Here is a 16,542-nt window from a genome sequence, read left to right on the forward strand (position 1 = left end):
TACAGTCATGTGTGCATACATTTTTACGTATGGGTGGTCCCTGGAATCGAACCCACTACCCTGGCGTTACAAGAGCCGTGCTCTACCAATTGAGCTACAGAGGATCATGAATGTTTGATGTGTTTTGACCTGTCACCAAATTAATATAGTTGGTTCAGAGTTAGTTTTGATATTTCAACATGCGTGTCTAGATTGCGTCTGGTGTGGATGGACAAAATCAACATGCGCACATGGACGCGCGTGACTGGTCTAGTCAGCATGTAATTGATATTATGCATATCGTCTTAAAGTATTTACTCAAAACCTTTCTCTTCTGTCCTCAGGGACCCAAGCTGGAGGAATGAGGAGCCACCTTCTGAGCGGTCCCGCACAGGAAGTGAGTCATCACAGCCAGGAAGTACATCTGGAGGGAGAGGTGAGGGTCAACCTTATTTAGCTGCTTCTTCTGAGTTCAATCCGGTTCTCTTTGTGGGCTCTTTGCTTGTGGTTTAAGCACCCTTACATGATCAGCTTTTAAGTTTAAACCACAATATTCAATGTATTGTCACGGTAGATATTTGTTTTCTGTCAGTTATCAGACTAGTGGCCACTCTTTTTCAGCATTATTTCAGGGAATGCATATCTATAATATATACATTCCAGTGGAGGCTGCTGAGGGGAGGACAGCTCATAATCATGTCTAGAAAGGCGCAAATGGAATGGAAACCATGTGTTTGATGTATTTAATACCGTTCCATCTTTTCCGCTCCAGCCATTACCACGAGCCCGTCCTTCCCAATTAAGGTTCCACCAGCTTCCTGTGATACATTGGGGTCCGAAATGATTGACACCCTTGATAAAGATGAGCAAAAATCACTGTATAAAATAAATAGTTCAAATACTGAGCTATACTAAAAAAAAATGCAACGTGAATGGTCTAATATCTAGGGCCGGGACAATACCACTATCGAAATACTCATTAGTATCGTGGTAAGTATGGTTGGGCCGATGTATGACTAAATCAAATATCATGAGAAAAGTGCAAGACTATACTCTACTTGAATTTTACAAATCAAAACTGTGCAGTTTTATCAGTTGGGCTGTATCAATATGTTGAAAATTAAGTCTAAATGAATTAAGCCTTATTTGATTGCCACAGAGATTATTTAATGAGAATGTGACTATAATATTGTTAATAAGCACAAAAATGGCACAGTCTGAAATAATTTAGTCATTAACGGCGCAAAAATGATTATATCGGTTATCGCAATATTTGGAGTAGCATATCGTAGAAGAGGTCTCCCCAAATATTGCCCAACCCTAGTGGCAAGGAAACAAAACATGAAGCGGATGTAACTTATTTAGGAAAACAGCCCTAATGCTGGAAACAAACAATTGTCTTGTCATCGAGTCATATTTTATTTATTTTCCAAGGTGTTTGGTCTGCTTTGTGTTGTCATTTTTGGCATGGAAAAAATATTGTGATACTGGTATTAGAGGTTTACACTGGTCCAAAAAGTTGGACCCGTTCCGAAATGGACCTGGGGCTTTCCCACCCGGATCCGATATGCATAATTATATATTTTTTCATATAGAGACCCGTTCCGATTGGACCCGAGAACAACTAAACCTGTTCCGTATAGACCTGGTCGGATCCAGAACCCGAAAGTCATTTTTTAAGCTACTTTATTAACCGGAGTTGATAAAGCGCAAGAGGAGAGGTGCCCCTCTAGCAGGAGGGGGGAGGGGCTGTACTGTGAGCGAGTGACACGGAGGAGGGAGGGAGTGAGGGACAGAAGAGAAACGGCAACCAACCAAGCAGACTTGCGCTTTAGAAGACTAATAGCTGCCTTAGGTAGGTTATTTATTATCAAATATGATTACGAAGTACCTGTCTCGACTGCATCAAACCAGGAGAAGCTAATTAAACTAGCTAATGTTAGCTAGTTAGGCTAATTGAGGCTGCATTGCATGCGCTTTCTCATCCTACAATTACAAATAACTCCATTCAGAATATTAGTGCCTTCAGAAAGTATTCATACCCCTTCACTTATTACACATTTTGTTGTTACAGCTTGAATTCAAAATTATTTAAATATATTTTTGTCAGCTTTTTTAAATAATTATTTTCCATGAAGCAATTAGGTCCCCTTCTTTGTGAGGCATTGGAAAACCTTCCTGGTCTTGGCGGTTGAATCTGTTTGAAATTCACTGCTCATCTGAGGGACCTTACAGATAATTGTATGTGTGGGGTACAGAGATAGTCAGTCATACCCAAAAAAAAATGTAAACACTATTATTGCACACAGTGATTCCATGCAACTTTTGTGACTTGTTAAGCACATTTTTACACCTCAACTTATTTAGGCTTGCCATAACAAAGGAGTTGAATACTTATTGACTCAAGACATTTCAGCTTTTCATTTTTAATTAACACCACTTTGACAATATGGGGTATTGTGTGTAGGCTAGTGACCAAAAATCTAAATTTAATATTTTAAATTCATGCTTTAACACAACAAATTGTGGAAAAAGTAAAGGTGAGTACCGTATTTTCCGCACTATAAGGCGCACCGGAGTATAAGCCGCAGCAGCTAAATTGAATGATGTGTACATATATAAGCCGCACTGGACTATAAGCCGCAGGTGTTTTAATGTTTAATACCTAGGAGGTCTTCTAGTGGCCCGTTAGCTGTAAAAATCAATAGATTAGCCGCACCGTTATATAAGCCGCAGGGTCGAAAAATTTGAAAAAAGGCACGGCTTATAGTCCGAAAATTACGGTACTTTCTGAAGGCACTGTAAGTAGCAGCCTACCTGTTGGCTCTTGGTCGTTGTAGCCTATCCTTGTCTAATTTTTATTTCTGTAATTTTAATTCCATGACTAGCCTATTGCTGCTTTGATGACTTATGATTGGCCAACAAGCTACACGCGCCACGCTCCACTCGTGAAAAGCAGCAGCATAAATGATCATATGTCTCTCTCTCGGCTGCCGCTGTCTCGTTCGGATCTGTACGGGCCCTTCCGGACAAGTGAGTTAAAGTTACACATACCCGAGACCTGTGACAATCATATCAGCTCCGACCCAGACCCGTGACATTTAGAATGCCGGATCCGGACCCGCTCGGGTCCCAGATGGGGTCTCGGTTATTCAGTACAAGTGAATCCGTGAAGACCTCTAACTGGTATCGTCACAGCCCTACGAAGATCACTCCCAATGTGTTCTCCAACTCATAAAGCATTAAGGTCTATTGTTATCCTCTATTGTTATCCTCGCTAGGTGAGGTATTGAAAAATAGGGGTGTCAATAAACAAAATATATTTATCTGAGCAATTGTGTGTATGTATGTATGTATGTATGTATGTATGTATGTATGTATGTATGTATGTATGTATGTATGTATGTATGTATGTATGTATGTATGTATGTATGTATGTATGTATGTATGTATGTATGTATGTATGTATGTATGTATGTATGTATGTATGTATGTATGTATGTATGTATGTATGTATGTATGTATGTATGTATGTATGTATGTATGTATGTATGTATGTATGTATGTATGTATGTATGTATGTATGTATGTATGTATGTATGTATGTATGTATGTATGTATGTATGTATGTATGTATGTATGTATGTATGTATGTATGTATGTATGTATACAGGGGTGCACATAACTTTTTCAGTGAGTTACTCAGGTGAGTACCAGCAGATGGTGTCTGGTACTCACCCCATATGTAGCGTGGTCTTAATAAGTGCAGTCTTCCTCACTGTCCTCCTCAGTGTCGCCCCCACTGTCCTCCTCAGTGTCGCCCCCACTGTCCTCCTCAGTGTCGCCCCCACTGTCCTCCTCAGTGTCGCCCCCACTGTCCTCCTCAGTGTCGCCCCCACTGTCCTCCTCAGTGTCGCCCCCACTGTCCTCTGCTTCAGCTTCCTGCATGGTAGATGATGAAGATGCTGCAGATGCACCTCCCTGTCCTTGGTTGAGCCTCCGATTAGCTGTCTCCATCCACAGGTCAACAGCAGGCTTTGGGTCAAATGTCTCTGTGGTCTGCTTTGACAGGTGAATGTGCATCAGGGCTGAGAGACGAGCATGTGACAGGCGAGATCTGTACTTGGTTTTTATTATGTTGAGATGTGAGAATCCCCTCTCACAAGCTGCACTGCTTAAAGGCAGTGTAAGAGACAGCTTAACCACCTTGTTGATGTTGGAGTAAGCATCTGGGTTACTTGTATTTACTATTTGGACCAAGTCATACACAGAAGAGGCTCCCAGGCGTTTTCCTGCCTGCTTTAAGCGCATCCATTCTGTCACAGTGGTATCTTTGTCAAGTTGCAAGGTGGCCTCATATTTCTTGAGAATGCTGCAAACGGTTGTGTTTCCAAAACTGTGGAGGTCTTGCATTTCCTGAGGCCATGTTGAAGGATCAAATACTAGGAAATGATCACATGACTTGAGGGAGTCATATCTGATTTCAAACTCTTCAATTAACCCCCTGAGTAAGTGTGTCTTGTCTCTGTCAGCATCAGCATTGGAAACAGTGTGTGCCCTGTGGCTTTCACCATCAAGCAGAAGTGTGAACTGTCCAATGGCCACCATGAGTTCATCCTTACATTCTCCAATGGTCAGCTTTTCCTTCTGAAACCTAATGGATGTGGTCTTCAAAATGTTGCAAATGTCAAGTATGTTTGACAGAAAGCACTGAAAACGCTCTGTGCAGATATGCTGCAAGTCACTGTTATCACTCGTAACCAGTTGCATTTTAATGGCTGGCAATAGTCTTGATATTTTTAAGTGTTTCATGCCTCCATGCAGACCATCTGATATTTATAAAATGCACCTGTTTTGTCTGCTAGATGTGGATTTGAGCGGCAAATCTTGCACCACATTTCAGTGCGCTCATCGTTAGCTTCAAGCCACTGCACATCTTGGAGCCACTTTTCCGAAAAAAGTATTTTCTTCGGCTCTGGCTCCAGTTGGCGTTTCTTTGTAGGTGGCGAAACGCCAAAGAAGCTGCTTAATGTCTGTTGCTTTTTGGACATCCCTGACAGTAGTTGACAAGCAACATGTCATGTGTAAGGTTAGATGAGAAGATCGGTCAAGTACGCAAAGGCGCGTAGTAACACAAGTGGCATTACGCATTCCTGATTTCTGTCGCGCTTGCGTACCAGTTATGTGCACCCCTGTGCATATATATATATATATATATATATATATATATATATATATATATATATATATATATATATATATATATATATATATATATATATATATATATATATATATATATATATATATATATATATATATATATATATATATATATATATATATATATATATATATATATATATATATATATATATATATATATATATATATATATATATATATATATATATATACATATATATATATATACATGCATGCATGCATGCATGCATGCATGCATGCATGCATGCATGCATGCATGCATGCTGTATATGGTCTTGCTTTGCACTTCTCTTCTTTATCTGCACCAAACTAAAAAGACAGCATCCCATCTTCACCCCACAGCCTCACGGCGCAGAGAGAGCGAGCGCTCCGTGGAGAACGAAGTATTCAGCGGTAAGGAGGACGACCCTCCCTCTCTCGGAGCTTGCCCCTCTTCCGCCAACTCTTCCACCTTCTCCTCCAAGGAGCCCCTCAAGGTGATGCCTGCACCGCCACCTAAGGAGAATGCCTGGGCCAAGCGGCCTGCGGTGAGCGCAGGGTCCAGCGAGGGACGTTCCCCTATCTCCCCCAGTGACGCGGCACCCCACAAACTGAGGTCAGAACACGTTCTTATACATCTTGTATATTGTATAGCATCTCTGGATAACGAAGTGGCCAATTATGTCTCGTATTGATGTCACAGCCATTACCAAAAGCCTGTCTATTTTAGTGACTGTAGCTAAGAATAGTTTAGAATAGTTTTGTTGCAAGCTAGTTAGTTAAACGTCTGAATGTCCCGTCTCTCTTTTCAGCTCGAGTTCTGCAAATGAAAGAGGATCTGGAAAGGGTAAGACTCTGAGACCGCAAAGACCTTGTGCTTGTGTGTTAGAAGTACCTTCCAAATAAGGAGTAATGGAGACTTTGTCCTAATCTAATCCCAGAGTGGACCGACTAGGCCTTTCGGTCCTACTCTCAAACTAAGAGATTCTGAGTGTGATTGACACTTTTGGGTTCTATTCACCCCCTCGCTGTTGAATCGCTGCTGGATTATGATATTTTACAACATCCACAGGGCTTGACATTAACTTTTATAGCCACTTGTCCTTTTTTTTTTTTCTTGTTCAAAAGCCCAAGTCACTTGTTTTAAAAATAAAAAAATAGATTTGCAAGGAACCACTTTACAAAATAAAATGCTATCTTTTTACCATAAAGAATCAGACAAAAATGTAGACTGCACTCTGGCTATTGGCTTCTTTTGCATATTCAAGCCTGTCTCAAAATACAACACTGCCTCTTTAAGGCTCTGCTGGAGAATGGTTAGCCTGACGACTCACATGAAATTATTCTGCTGCTCTGTCGTTCGCTACATACTTTGGTCTGAGACTGCCATCATTGAAGTTGTTTGTGGTGACACTGACTAGGGGCGTTGTAAAAAACAAAATCCTCAGCTATTGGATCGGCTCTAACCAATCAGAATATCAAAGCCTAATTTTCAAACCGCCGCTTTACCAACGTGTGTTCTGGCTCTGGCCCAACCCATCAGTTACTGGACCAATCAGACGGCCCTGAATGTGTTCGCATTCGGTGAAGGGTCGGGGATGTACTCTGATCCAGACTCATTGCGAAGAAGAAAAACGTACATGGGCGTGGCGTAGCGTTTGGCCTGAGCAAGGAGTCTGGGTGGCCAGGCAATTGTTTGCCACGCATGGGTTGCGTTTACACAGGCAGCCCAATTCTGATATTTGTCCACTAATTGGTCTGTTGACCATTCACATCAGATCTTTTAACATCATATTTTTCAGAGCTGATCTGATTGGTCAAAGACCAATTGGTGAAAAAAATCTGATTTGGGCTACTTGTGTAAAACGCAGCGTTGGTGGCCTATAAAATATTACATTACAATTACAACCATATAGTTTTTTATGTCTTTATAAAATAATTCCCTCCAGGGCTCTTAATTAAGGGTGTCTCGTCTTCCCTGGGACGATAAAAAATATGTCTACGGTTCAAAACACTCTGGGACAGTTCTGGGAGTACAGATTCAAAATCCATACAACTGCTGCACATTAAAACATTTAAAAAGCAATGAGGCTGATGCAACAGATGAGACCATTTTCTTAAAATGTTAGATTTATTTCTTCATATTATAAGCTCAACAATACACACGTTGAATGTTCCAAAATGCAATTAGCGGGAAAACGCTGTTCTCAAAAGCACACCGCACACGCGAGCGGTTTCATGTGACAGGGATGAAAATATCTGCTAGAAATTAAGAAGGGAGAATGAGTGTGATTGACACTTTTGGGTTCTATTCACCCCCTCGCTGTTGAATCACTGCTGGATTATGATCTTTTATAGCTCAGTTGGTAGAGCATGGCGCTTGCAACGCCAGGGTTGTGAGTTCGATTCCCACGGGGGACCAGTATGAAAATGTATGCACTCACTAACTGTAAGTCGCTCTGGATAAGCGCGTCTGCTAAATAACTAAAATGTAAATGTGAAAACGCATCAACTAGCATGCGTTTGCGAATATGACTAGGATTATGCCTTTGGCTGCTGGATAATAAACTAACGTTGATTTTTGAAAACCGATAGAACATGAGAAAAATGCTGGTTTCAATGGAATATTAAGTATTTATAAAATAATTCCCTCAACATTTATATGGTTGTATTTTGGCTAGGCTACTTTGATTGAACCAAGGTAAGATATGCTTCATAAAATGACATAAACCTCCAGTTTTAAACAATTAAAGCTGCAATATGTAACTTTTTGGGTGACCCAACCAAATTCTCATAGAAATGTGCGTTTATACATCTATTATTCTCATTGACAGCCATTTTATGAAGTGGTAGATTGGTTCTATTTCTATGCGTCCCGATAAGTTTTGTTTTTGCGTCTTTTACTTTCGGTTTTGTACACCAGCTTCAAAAAGATAAATGAAATATTTTGGGTTATAGAAAATATATTTCACAGCGGTTTAGATGGTACAATGATTCTCTACGCTTGCTTGTTTTGGTACAAACGTAAATTAGGCGAACTATTCAAATTTTTGCAACCAGGAAATGGCGGAGCGATTTCTGCATATTGCACTCTTAAGTTTATGGTTAAATGGTTTTAAAATGCTGACCGCCTCCGCTCAGATTCAAGGTGGGTGATATGTGGTGCGCAACAGGCTCTGTTCTTCACTTTGTGGTCTTGTGACCATTTGATCTGAACGAACCATGCCTCGAGTAGGCTATGTCGACAGAATCAAGCCTTTAGACATTAATGTTAATTATCCTATGTTATTATATTTGTAAAACATAACTGGCGTTTAGCCTATAGTTATGTTATTAAGTCTCGTTAAAGTGTGGCGACATTTTCTGGCACCTCATGTCAGCATTGGTTTGGACATGAGGCTGTAGCCAATATGCATATCACCTACACTTTATTATGTAGGCTTTTTTATGTACAGTTGAAGTCGGAAGTTTACATAGACCTTAGCCAAATACATTTAAACTCAGTTTTCACAATTCCTGACATTTAATCCTAGTAAAGATTCCCTGTCTTAGGTCAGTTAGGATCACCACTTTATTTTAAGAATGTGAAATGGCAGAATAATAGTAGCGAGTGATTTATTTCAGCTTTTATTTCTTTCATCACATTCGCAGTGGGTCAGAAGTTTACATACACTCAAATAGTATTTGGTAGCATTGCCTTTAAATTGTTTAACATGGGTCAAACGTTTCGGGTAGCCTTCCACAAGCTTCCCACAATAAATTGGGTGAATTTTGGCCCATTCCTCCTGACAGAGCTGGTGTAACTGAGTCAGGTTTGTAGGCCTCCTTGCTCGAACACGCTTTTTCAGTTCTGCCCACAAATGTTCTATAGGATTGAGGTCAGGGCTTTGAGATGGCCACTCCAATATCTTGACTTTGTTGTCCTTAAGCCATTTTGCCACAACTTTGGAAGTACAGTTGAAGTCAGAAGTTTACATACACTTAGGTTGGAGTCATTAACTTGTTTTTCAACCACTCCACAAGTTCTTGTTAACAAACTACAGTTCTGGCAAGTCGGTTAGGACATCTACTTTGTGCATGACACAAGTAATTTTTCCAACAATTGTTTACAGACAGATTATTTCACTTTTATAATTCAATGTATCACAATTCCAGTGGGTCAGAAGTTTACATACACTAAGTTGACTGTGCCTTTAAACAGCTTGGAAAATTCCAGGAAATGATTTCATGGCTTTAGATGCTTCTGATAGGCTAATTGACATCATTTGTGTCAATTGGAGGTGTACCTGTGGATGTATTTCAAGGCCTACCTTCAAACTCAGTGCCTCTTTGCTTGACATCATGGGAAAATTAAAAGAAATCAGCCAAGACCTCAGAAAAAATTGTAGACCTCCACAAGTCTGGTTCTTCCTTGGGAGCAATTTCCAAATGCCTGAAGGTACCACGTTCATCTGTACAAACAATAGTACGCAAGTATAAACACCATGGGACCACGCAGCTGTCATACCGCTCAGGAAGGAGAAGCGTTCGGTCTCCTAGAGATGAACGTACTTTGGTGCGAAAAGTGCAAATCAATCCCAGAACAACAGCAAAGGACCTTGTGAAGATGCTGGAGGAAACAGGTACAAAAGTATCTATATCCACAGTAAAACGAGTCCTATATCGACATAACCTGAAAGGCTGCTCAGCAAGGAAGAAGCTACTGCTCCAAAACCACAATAAAAAAGCCAGACTACGGTTTGCAACTGCACATGGGGACAAAGATCGTACTTTTTGGAGAAATGTCCTCTGGTCTGATGTCCATTTGGAAGACCCATTTGCGACCAAGATTAAAATTCCTGACTGATGTCTTGAGATATTGCTTCAATATATCCAAATAATTTTCCTTCATCATGATGCCATCTATTTTGTGAAGTGCACCAGTCCCTCCTGCAGCAAAGCACCCCCACAGCATGATGCTGCCACCCCCGTGCTTCACGGTTGGGATGGTGTTCTTCGGCTTGCAAGCGTTCCCCTTTTTCCTCCAAACATAACGATGGTCATTATGGCCAAACAGTTCTATTTTTGTTTCATCAGACCAGAGGACATTTCTCCAAAAAGTACGATCTTTGTCCGCATGTGCAGTTGCAAACCGTAGTCGTCTGGCTTTTTTATGGCGGTTTTGGAGCAGTGGCTTCTTCCTTGCTGAGCGGCCTTTCAGGTTATGTCGATATAGGACTCTGTGGATATAGATACTTTTGTACCTGTTTCCTCCAGCATCTTCACAGGGTCCTTTGCTGTTGTTCTGGGATTGATTTGCACTTTTCGCACCAAAGTACGTTAATCTCTAGGAGACAGAACGCGTCTCCTTCCTGACCGGTATGACAGCTGCGTGGTCCCATGGTGTTTATACTTGCGTACTATTGTTTGTACAGATGAACGTGGTACCTTCAGGCATTTGGAAATTGCTCCCAATGATGAACCAGACTTGTGGAGGTCTACAATTTTATTTCTGAGGTCTTGGCTGATTTCTTTAGATTTTCCCATGATGTCAAGCAAAGAGGCACTAAGTTTGAAGGTAGGCCTTGAAATACATCCACAGGTACACCTCCAATTGACTCAAATGATGTCAATTAGCCTATCAGAATCTTCTAAAGACATGACATCATTTTCTGGAATTTTCCAAGCTGTTTAAAGGCACAGTCAACTTAGTGTATGTAAACTTCTGACCCACCGGAATTGTGATACAGTGAATTATAAGTGAAATAATCTGTCTATAAACAATTTTTTGAAAAATTACTTTTCATGCACAAAGTAGATATCCTAACCGACTTGCCAAAACTATAGTTTGTTAACAAGAAATTTGTGGAGTGGTTGAAAAACGAGTTTCAATGACTCCAACCTAAGTGTATGTAAACTTCCTACTTCAACTGTATGTACATTAACAATAGATTTGAGTATTATTCCAATGTTGGCCTCTCTGATTATGATCCATTTCTGATCTAAGTAATTGTTTGATTTTGGCATTTTCTTTACTTGTCCATTCAGACAACTTAAATCTATATTCTTCTTGTCAGGCATTTTTATTAAACTTGTCCCGGACAAGAGGACAAGCGTTAATGTCGAGCCCTGATCACGTTCCAATTCTAAAATATACTGAACAAAAATATAAATGCAGCATGCAACAATTTCAGATATTGTTTTTTCATATATATATATATATATTTATTTGTTTCTTTCTGAGTTACAGTTCATATAAGGAAATCAGTCAATTGAAATAAATTCATTAGGCCCTAATCTATGGATCTCACATGACTGGGCAGGGGCTGAACCATGGGTGGGCTTGGGAGGGCATAGGCCCACCCACTAGGGAGCCAGGCCCAACCACAAAAGGGCTTTATTAGACAGAAATACTCCTCAGCAACGTCCCCTTCAGATCCCAGTAAGACTTGCTGTCGCCATTGGTGTTGGCTATTGGGGATCCTAATAAATCAAATCAAAATCCCTCCCCTCAGACGATCCCGAAGGTGAAGAAGCCGGATGTGGAGGTCCTGGGCTGGCGTGGTTGTGAGGCCGGTTGGACTGCCAAATTCTCTAAAACGGTGTTGGTGGCTTATGGTAGAGAAATGAACATTCAATTCTCTGGCAACAGCTCTGGTGGACATTCCTGTAGTCAGCATGACAATTGCACTCCCTCAACTTGAGACATCTGTGGCATTCTGTTCTGTGACAAAACGGCACATTTTAGTGGCCTTTTATTGTCCCCAGCACAAGGTTCACCTGTGTAATGACATGCTGTTTAATCAGCTTCTTGATATGCCACACCTGTCAGTTGGATGGATTATCTTGGCAAAGGAGAAATGCTCACTAACTGGGATGTAAAGAAATGCGTGCACAAAATTTGAACACTAAGCTTTTTGTGCGTATAGAACATTTCTGGGATTTCTTTTATTTAACCTCATGAAACATGGGACCAACACTTTACATTTATATTTTGGTATAAATTGTTGATTATTTCCCCTTCTAGCTCTTCTACCCTTCTAGGGTTTGGTCATTAGCTAAAGCAGAGGATATGGGAGTGAATGGGTGGATTGGGACGAGGAGGCCACATCTTGACTAAAATGGATTGAAGTGTAGCACTGCCCAATTCTGGTCCTGGATAATCTCTCCTGTTGTTTCTCTTGCCTGGTTTCATTGGCTAGCTGGTCTGGAGTGTTGACAAAAAGCAATGTGGAAGCTCGCCCACCAGTACTTCACTCACACACAATAATTTCAAATGAATGAGGATGATGAGGTAGGACAACTGAAGCAACTTTGAAGAATTGCAATCAAACTCTAATTTACTTAATTGTCAGTTGACACAACCCAGGAAAGAGGAGAAGGCAGGAACAAAACTGGGCAGCCCTGGTGTAAAGCAAAAGTGGGGAACGCTTGGTCCTGTAGGGGTGCAGTGTCTGCTAGTTCCCAGGGCAGTATTTAAAAGGCACCAAACGACCTGAATCCAGTATTAATAACACTCCTTTCCGTAAAACATTTTGAAAGTGTTCTCTCTTGTTTGTTCTTTTTGATCACACCCCTTGTGTTATCAAGCTGTTGACAGATTTTTCCATGAATATGACAGTAACTCCTGGAAAATGAGGTAAGATGAGTACCTATTTAATGACTCTGGTTTATTAATCAGGTGAAGGTTGTCAGTCAGTAAAAGCAGCAGACCCTGCGGCTAGTAAGGAAAATGGGTTCCCCAGGCCCAGGTTGTATTCAAGATTACAAAGGTTTGAAGTGTGAAACTCCCATTCGACACTAGATTTTTTGCATAGCTGCGCAAACGTAATGATCTTGAACGCAACCTGGGCCGTAGGCTGTGTGGAATGCTGTTGTAGCCTTTAGTGGAGTTCCAGCCACCCAAACCCCTCCCTCAATCCTCACTGTTTGGGCTCTCCCTTCCAGACGAGAATAAAGTGGACGGTGTGCGTCTGGACCGGGGCCCCCCACGGGGGAGAGGGGGGGCCGCGGGGCCTGGAGCAGGGCGGGGCCGAGGAGAGGGGGCCAACAGAAACCGACGAAGGGAGGAAGACAGGTCAGCCCAAAACGAGTGGCATTAGTGGAATAGGCAGGGTATTGCAGCCAGGGAACCTCTAAAGGTTGGTTTATGGTTGACGCGTCAACCGCTTTTGGGAATGAAGAAAGTTAAAAACAATGCAATTGCTACCCTTATCCGTCAAATCAAAGGTCACCAAATGCTTGCTAGCTAAGTGGAAGCGCCTTCACCAGGGCCCAATGCTGTCTTCAGTGAGGAGATTGCAGATGCAACCGCCAATTCCTCGACTCTTGGCTCCCCCGAAGGTGACTGCTTAGCATGAGACAAGAAGCAAGGGCTAGCTTGCCTCCACGACAACAGCACAACATGATAATTTGGAAGTTTTGAACATCATGTTATCATGACTGTATTATGTAAATATTAATGATAAAATAACTAAATAATAATTACCCGCTTCCAAGGGTTGTAGTTCCTTGTTATGGTAACAGTAAAACCTGAACTGAATGGTTTTGGGGAATAAAATTAACACTTATATATTTGTACAAGACTTTGTTTAGCTAGCTAATTCAAGCGTGGGACTCCACGAACAGTAAGCGCATTTTATGCGTCTTACACTCCAGAACAGTAGCTAGCGGTATATACCAGTTGTCAGTGTAAATTTAAGAAAACTTAAAAAGAAAAGATGCTGACAGTGAGGATAGCAAGCTAGCAAACTAGTTTTGACTAACTAGCCAGAAAGCTAGCTATTGTAGCATCTAGCTCACTTGTTAGCTTGCCAGCAACACTCAAAATTCTTGCTAGCTTGTTGGCTAGCCATGCAAATAATAATTATGATTAGAAATATTTCACTAGTATTTCCTTGCAAGTAGCCTAACTTGGCGAACCAACATTTCTTTGGTTATAGTACTGGCTGATTTCGCTTTGGTTTTCCTCATGTAAAAAAAATCCCACTGGAAACGTTATTTGTGTCTTAGAGGCGTGCGTTCATGTGGGTGTTGTCTTGCATGTGTCGTCGAAAGTGGAAACGATTTTTGTTTTAGTATTTTTTTTTGTCACAGTTCCTATTTTAAACTGGATGGCGCTGGTTAAGGCTGCATACGTTCCTATGGTGTTTTCACACGTTGGTCAGTACCCCCAACTTATAACATTTGTGTTCTAGCCCCGCACAAGCACACCTGAGCTTGACTATTAGTTGAGTAGTTAAATAAGGAATGCTTGTGTGGGGCTTAAACAGGTTCTCAACATGACACATTTCTAAGTCGAAACACTCCTGTTGGTGACTAATTAACTATTAGCCAGCCTTTAGAGGTTACTCGAGAGATTGTGAGGGTGAATACTATTAGTCTTCTCCTGCATATACAGTTATGAGTGGATTATATTGGATCAATTATAATTATTTGGTGTCCTACTGTTGAAGTGTGCTAGTGCCAGTTTGTGCGCACAGTCTCTGACCTGTAAGACTTAGCTGGACGGTGAAGTTTAACTGGGTGTTTATTCTGTTTATAGAAAGGATAAAAGAAGAAGCCGAGACTCGAGACCTGCCCCAGAGCCAAAGAAATACGAAGAGTCCCCCACCCTCGTGAGTCCTGGTGCCACATCAAGTGGTCTTGACACACCCTATTGTGTATTTGGATTTTCCCCAAAGCCTCACACACTATTCCCCTCTCCCATGTAAAGTTTTGATTATTCAGAAACTGAAACTTACCCCTGTATCATCTTCAGTCTTCCACTGAAACTGTCCCCAAACGGTCTTCAGTCCTTTAACCCATTATCCCTTCAAATTGGCTTCAGTCCTTGGAACCGCCCTTTCAGTATCCCTCATCATCGACAGCTTTTTCCCTCAATCTTTCCTTTTTTGTTCTTCTGTCTTTTTTGGCTTTTATTGCAAAGTCATATAACAGGAAAAACATGGGTCCCACTTTATGACAAGTGTTCTAATATCTATATACATAATAGTTATGCATACATATAATGCGTAGGCGGGTACAATGTAATTACAGTTTAGGTGCACATTGTGACATAGGTCTTACGACAACTGTTATATCCGTTACCTGTGGTACCATAAGTATTTAGAACATTTATTGTAAAGTGGGACCAAGTGAGCAATGTTAGGATCTCTCATGTTCTATTTTGTTTTTTGTTTCAGAATTTCAGCTCAGCCAGTAAATACGCCGCTCTGCTAATGGACGGAGAGCAAGGAGATGACGCGGAGAACGGCGTGGAATAAAACGAGAAGGGGAGAAAGAAGAGGAGATCCAGCGAATGAAAGAATATCACATTAAATATGAATATCTCCTCACCTGGAGTAGAGGCACCTGGGGAAGTCATCACTCCTTCCTTCCTTCCTTACTCAAAACCCATCCCAGACGTCTTCCCTACCCACTCTCTTCAGGACTTTTCAGTTTCTAAAAAGAATAGTCACATACCGAACTTGTTTTAAATGGAAAAGGAAAGGAGTAGTCGACACTCAAGAAAATATAATTTAATTAATTGTAATAAATAAATAAAGTGGTGTAAAAATGATTGCTTATGTTTATGGTATGCATTGGGCTCCGTCCCTCTCCACAGAGGAAAAGGAAGAAGAGTTTGTTACTGGATGCTGACTTGCCAGGCTGACCTACTTGACCTTATGTGCAGTAAAAAAAATCAGACCCTTTATTTCAATGTTTGCCTAAAATGACATACCCAAATCTAACTGCCTGTAGCTCAGGACCTGAAGCAAGGATATGCATATTCTTGATACAATTTGAAAGGAAACACTTTGAAGTTTGTGGAAATGTGAAATTAATGTAGGATAATATAACACATTAGATCTGGTAAAAGATAATACAAACTAAAAAACATGCGTTTTCTAATTTCTTATTTTTTTTTCATGATCTTTGAAATGCAAGAGAAAGGCCACAATATAATATTGCAGTTTAGGTGCACTTTAGCAGTGTGTGTGCAAAGTTTCAGGTTGATCCAGTGAAGCATTTCATTACTGGACTATTTTGTATCAAGTCTGCCCAAATGTGCCTAATTGGTCAATTGATACATTTTCAAGTACATAACTATAGAGAACATACAAAAATGATATGGTAATACAAATTGTAAGTTTACACACTCCCAGGAATGTCATACGTGATGGATCATTAGCTTATACACTAACTTTCACACATCTAGATGGCCGGGCGGGGTGGGTGTGGAGCGAGAGACAGCAGGGGTTCAAACTGTAGAACCCAGTTCTTACATATATAAAATTTGATTTGATCAAACAAGAATATGCTACATTTTATCTCTGGGACACTGAGGATGACAAATCCGAGCAAGATTACTAGCTTAGTGGTTAAGAGCGTTGTGCC

The 16,542-nt window shown here is 40.8% G+C and overlaps 1 protein-coding gene across 8 annotated transcripts in view; it reads left to right on the forward strand.

Annotated features, from left to right (window-relative positions):
* Nucleotides 1-15,724, forward strand: part of LOC311139070 (eukaryotic translation initiation factor 4B-like) — a 47,338-nt gene extending 31,614 nt beyond the window's left edge. For 4 of the 8 annotated variants that reach the window (XM_084173935.1, XM_084173936.1, XM_084173937.1 and 1 more), the window contains 5 exons: nt 324-415; nt 5,548-5,800; nt 5,997-6,031; nt 14,708-14,780; nt 15,348-15,724. In XM_084173935.1, the coding sequence (XP_084030061.1) occupies nt 324-415; nt 5,548-5,800; nt 5,997-6,031; nt 14,708-14,780; nt 15,348-15,384 (490 nt within the window). In that variant the 3' untranslated portion in view covers nt 15,385-15,724. Of the gene's footprint in view, nt 1-323; nt 416-5,547; nt 5,801-5,996; nt 6,032-13,110; nt 13,241-14,707; nt 14,781-15,347 lie in introns of all 8 variants that reach the window. The other 4 variants (XM_084173933.1, XM_084173931.1, XM_084173932.1 and 1 more) reach the window with 2 other exon arrangements.
* Nucleotides 15,725-16,542: the final 818 nt, after the last annotated feature.

This window comes from Coregonus lavaretus (assembly GCF_964263955.1).
Source record: "Coregonus lavaretus genome assembly, chromosome: 12".
NCBI classification, from domain to species: domain Eukaryota; kingdom Metazoa; phylum Chordata; class Actinopteri; order Salmoniformes; family Salmonidae; genus Coregonus; species Coregonus lavaretus.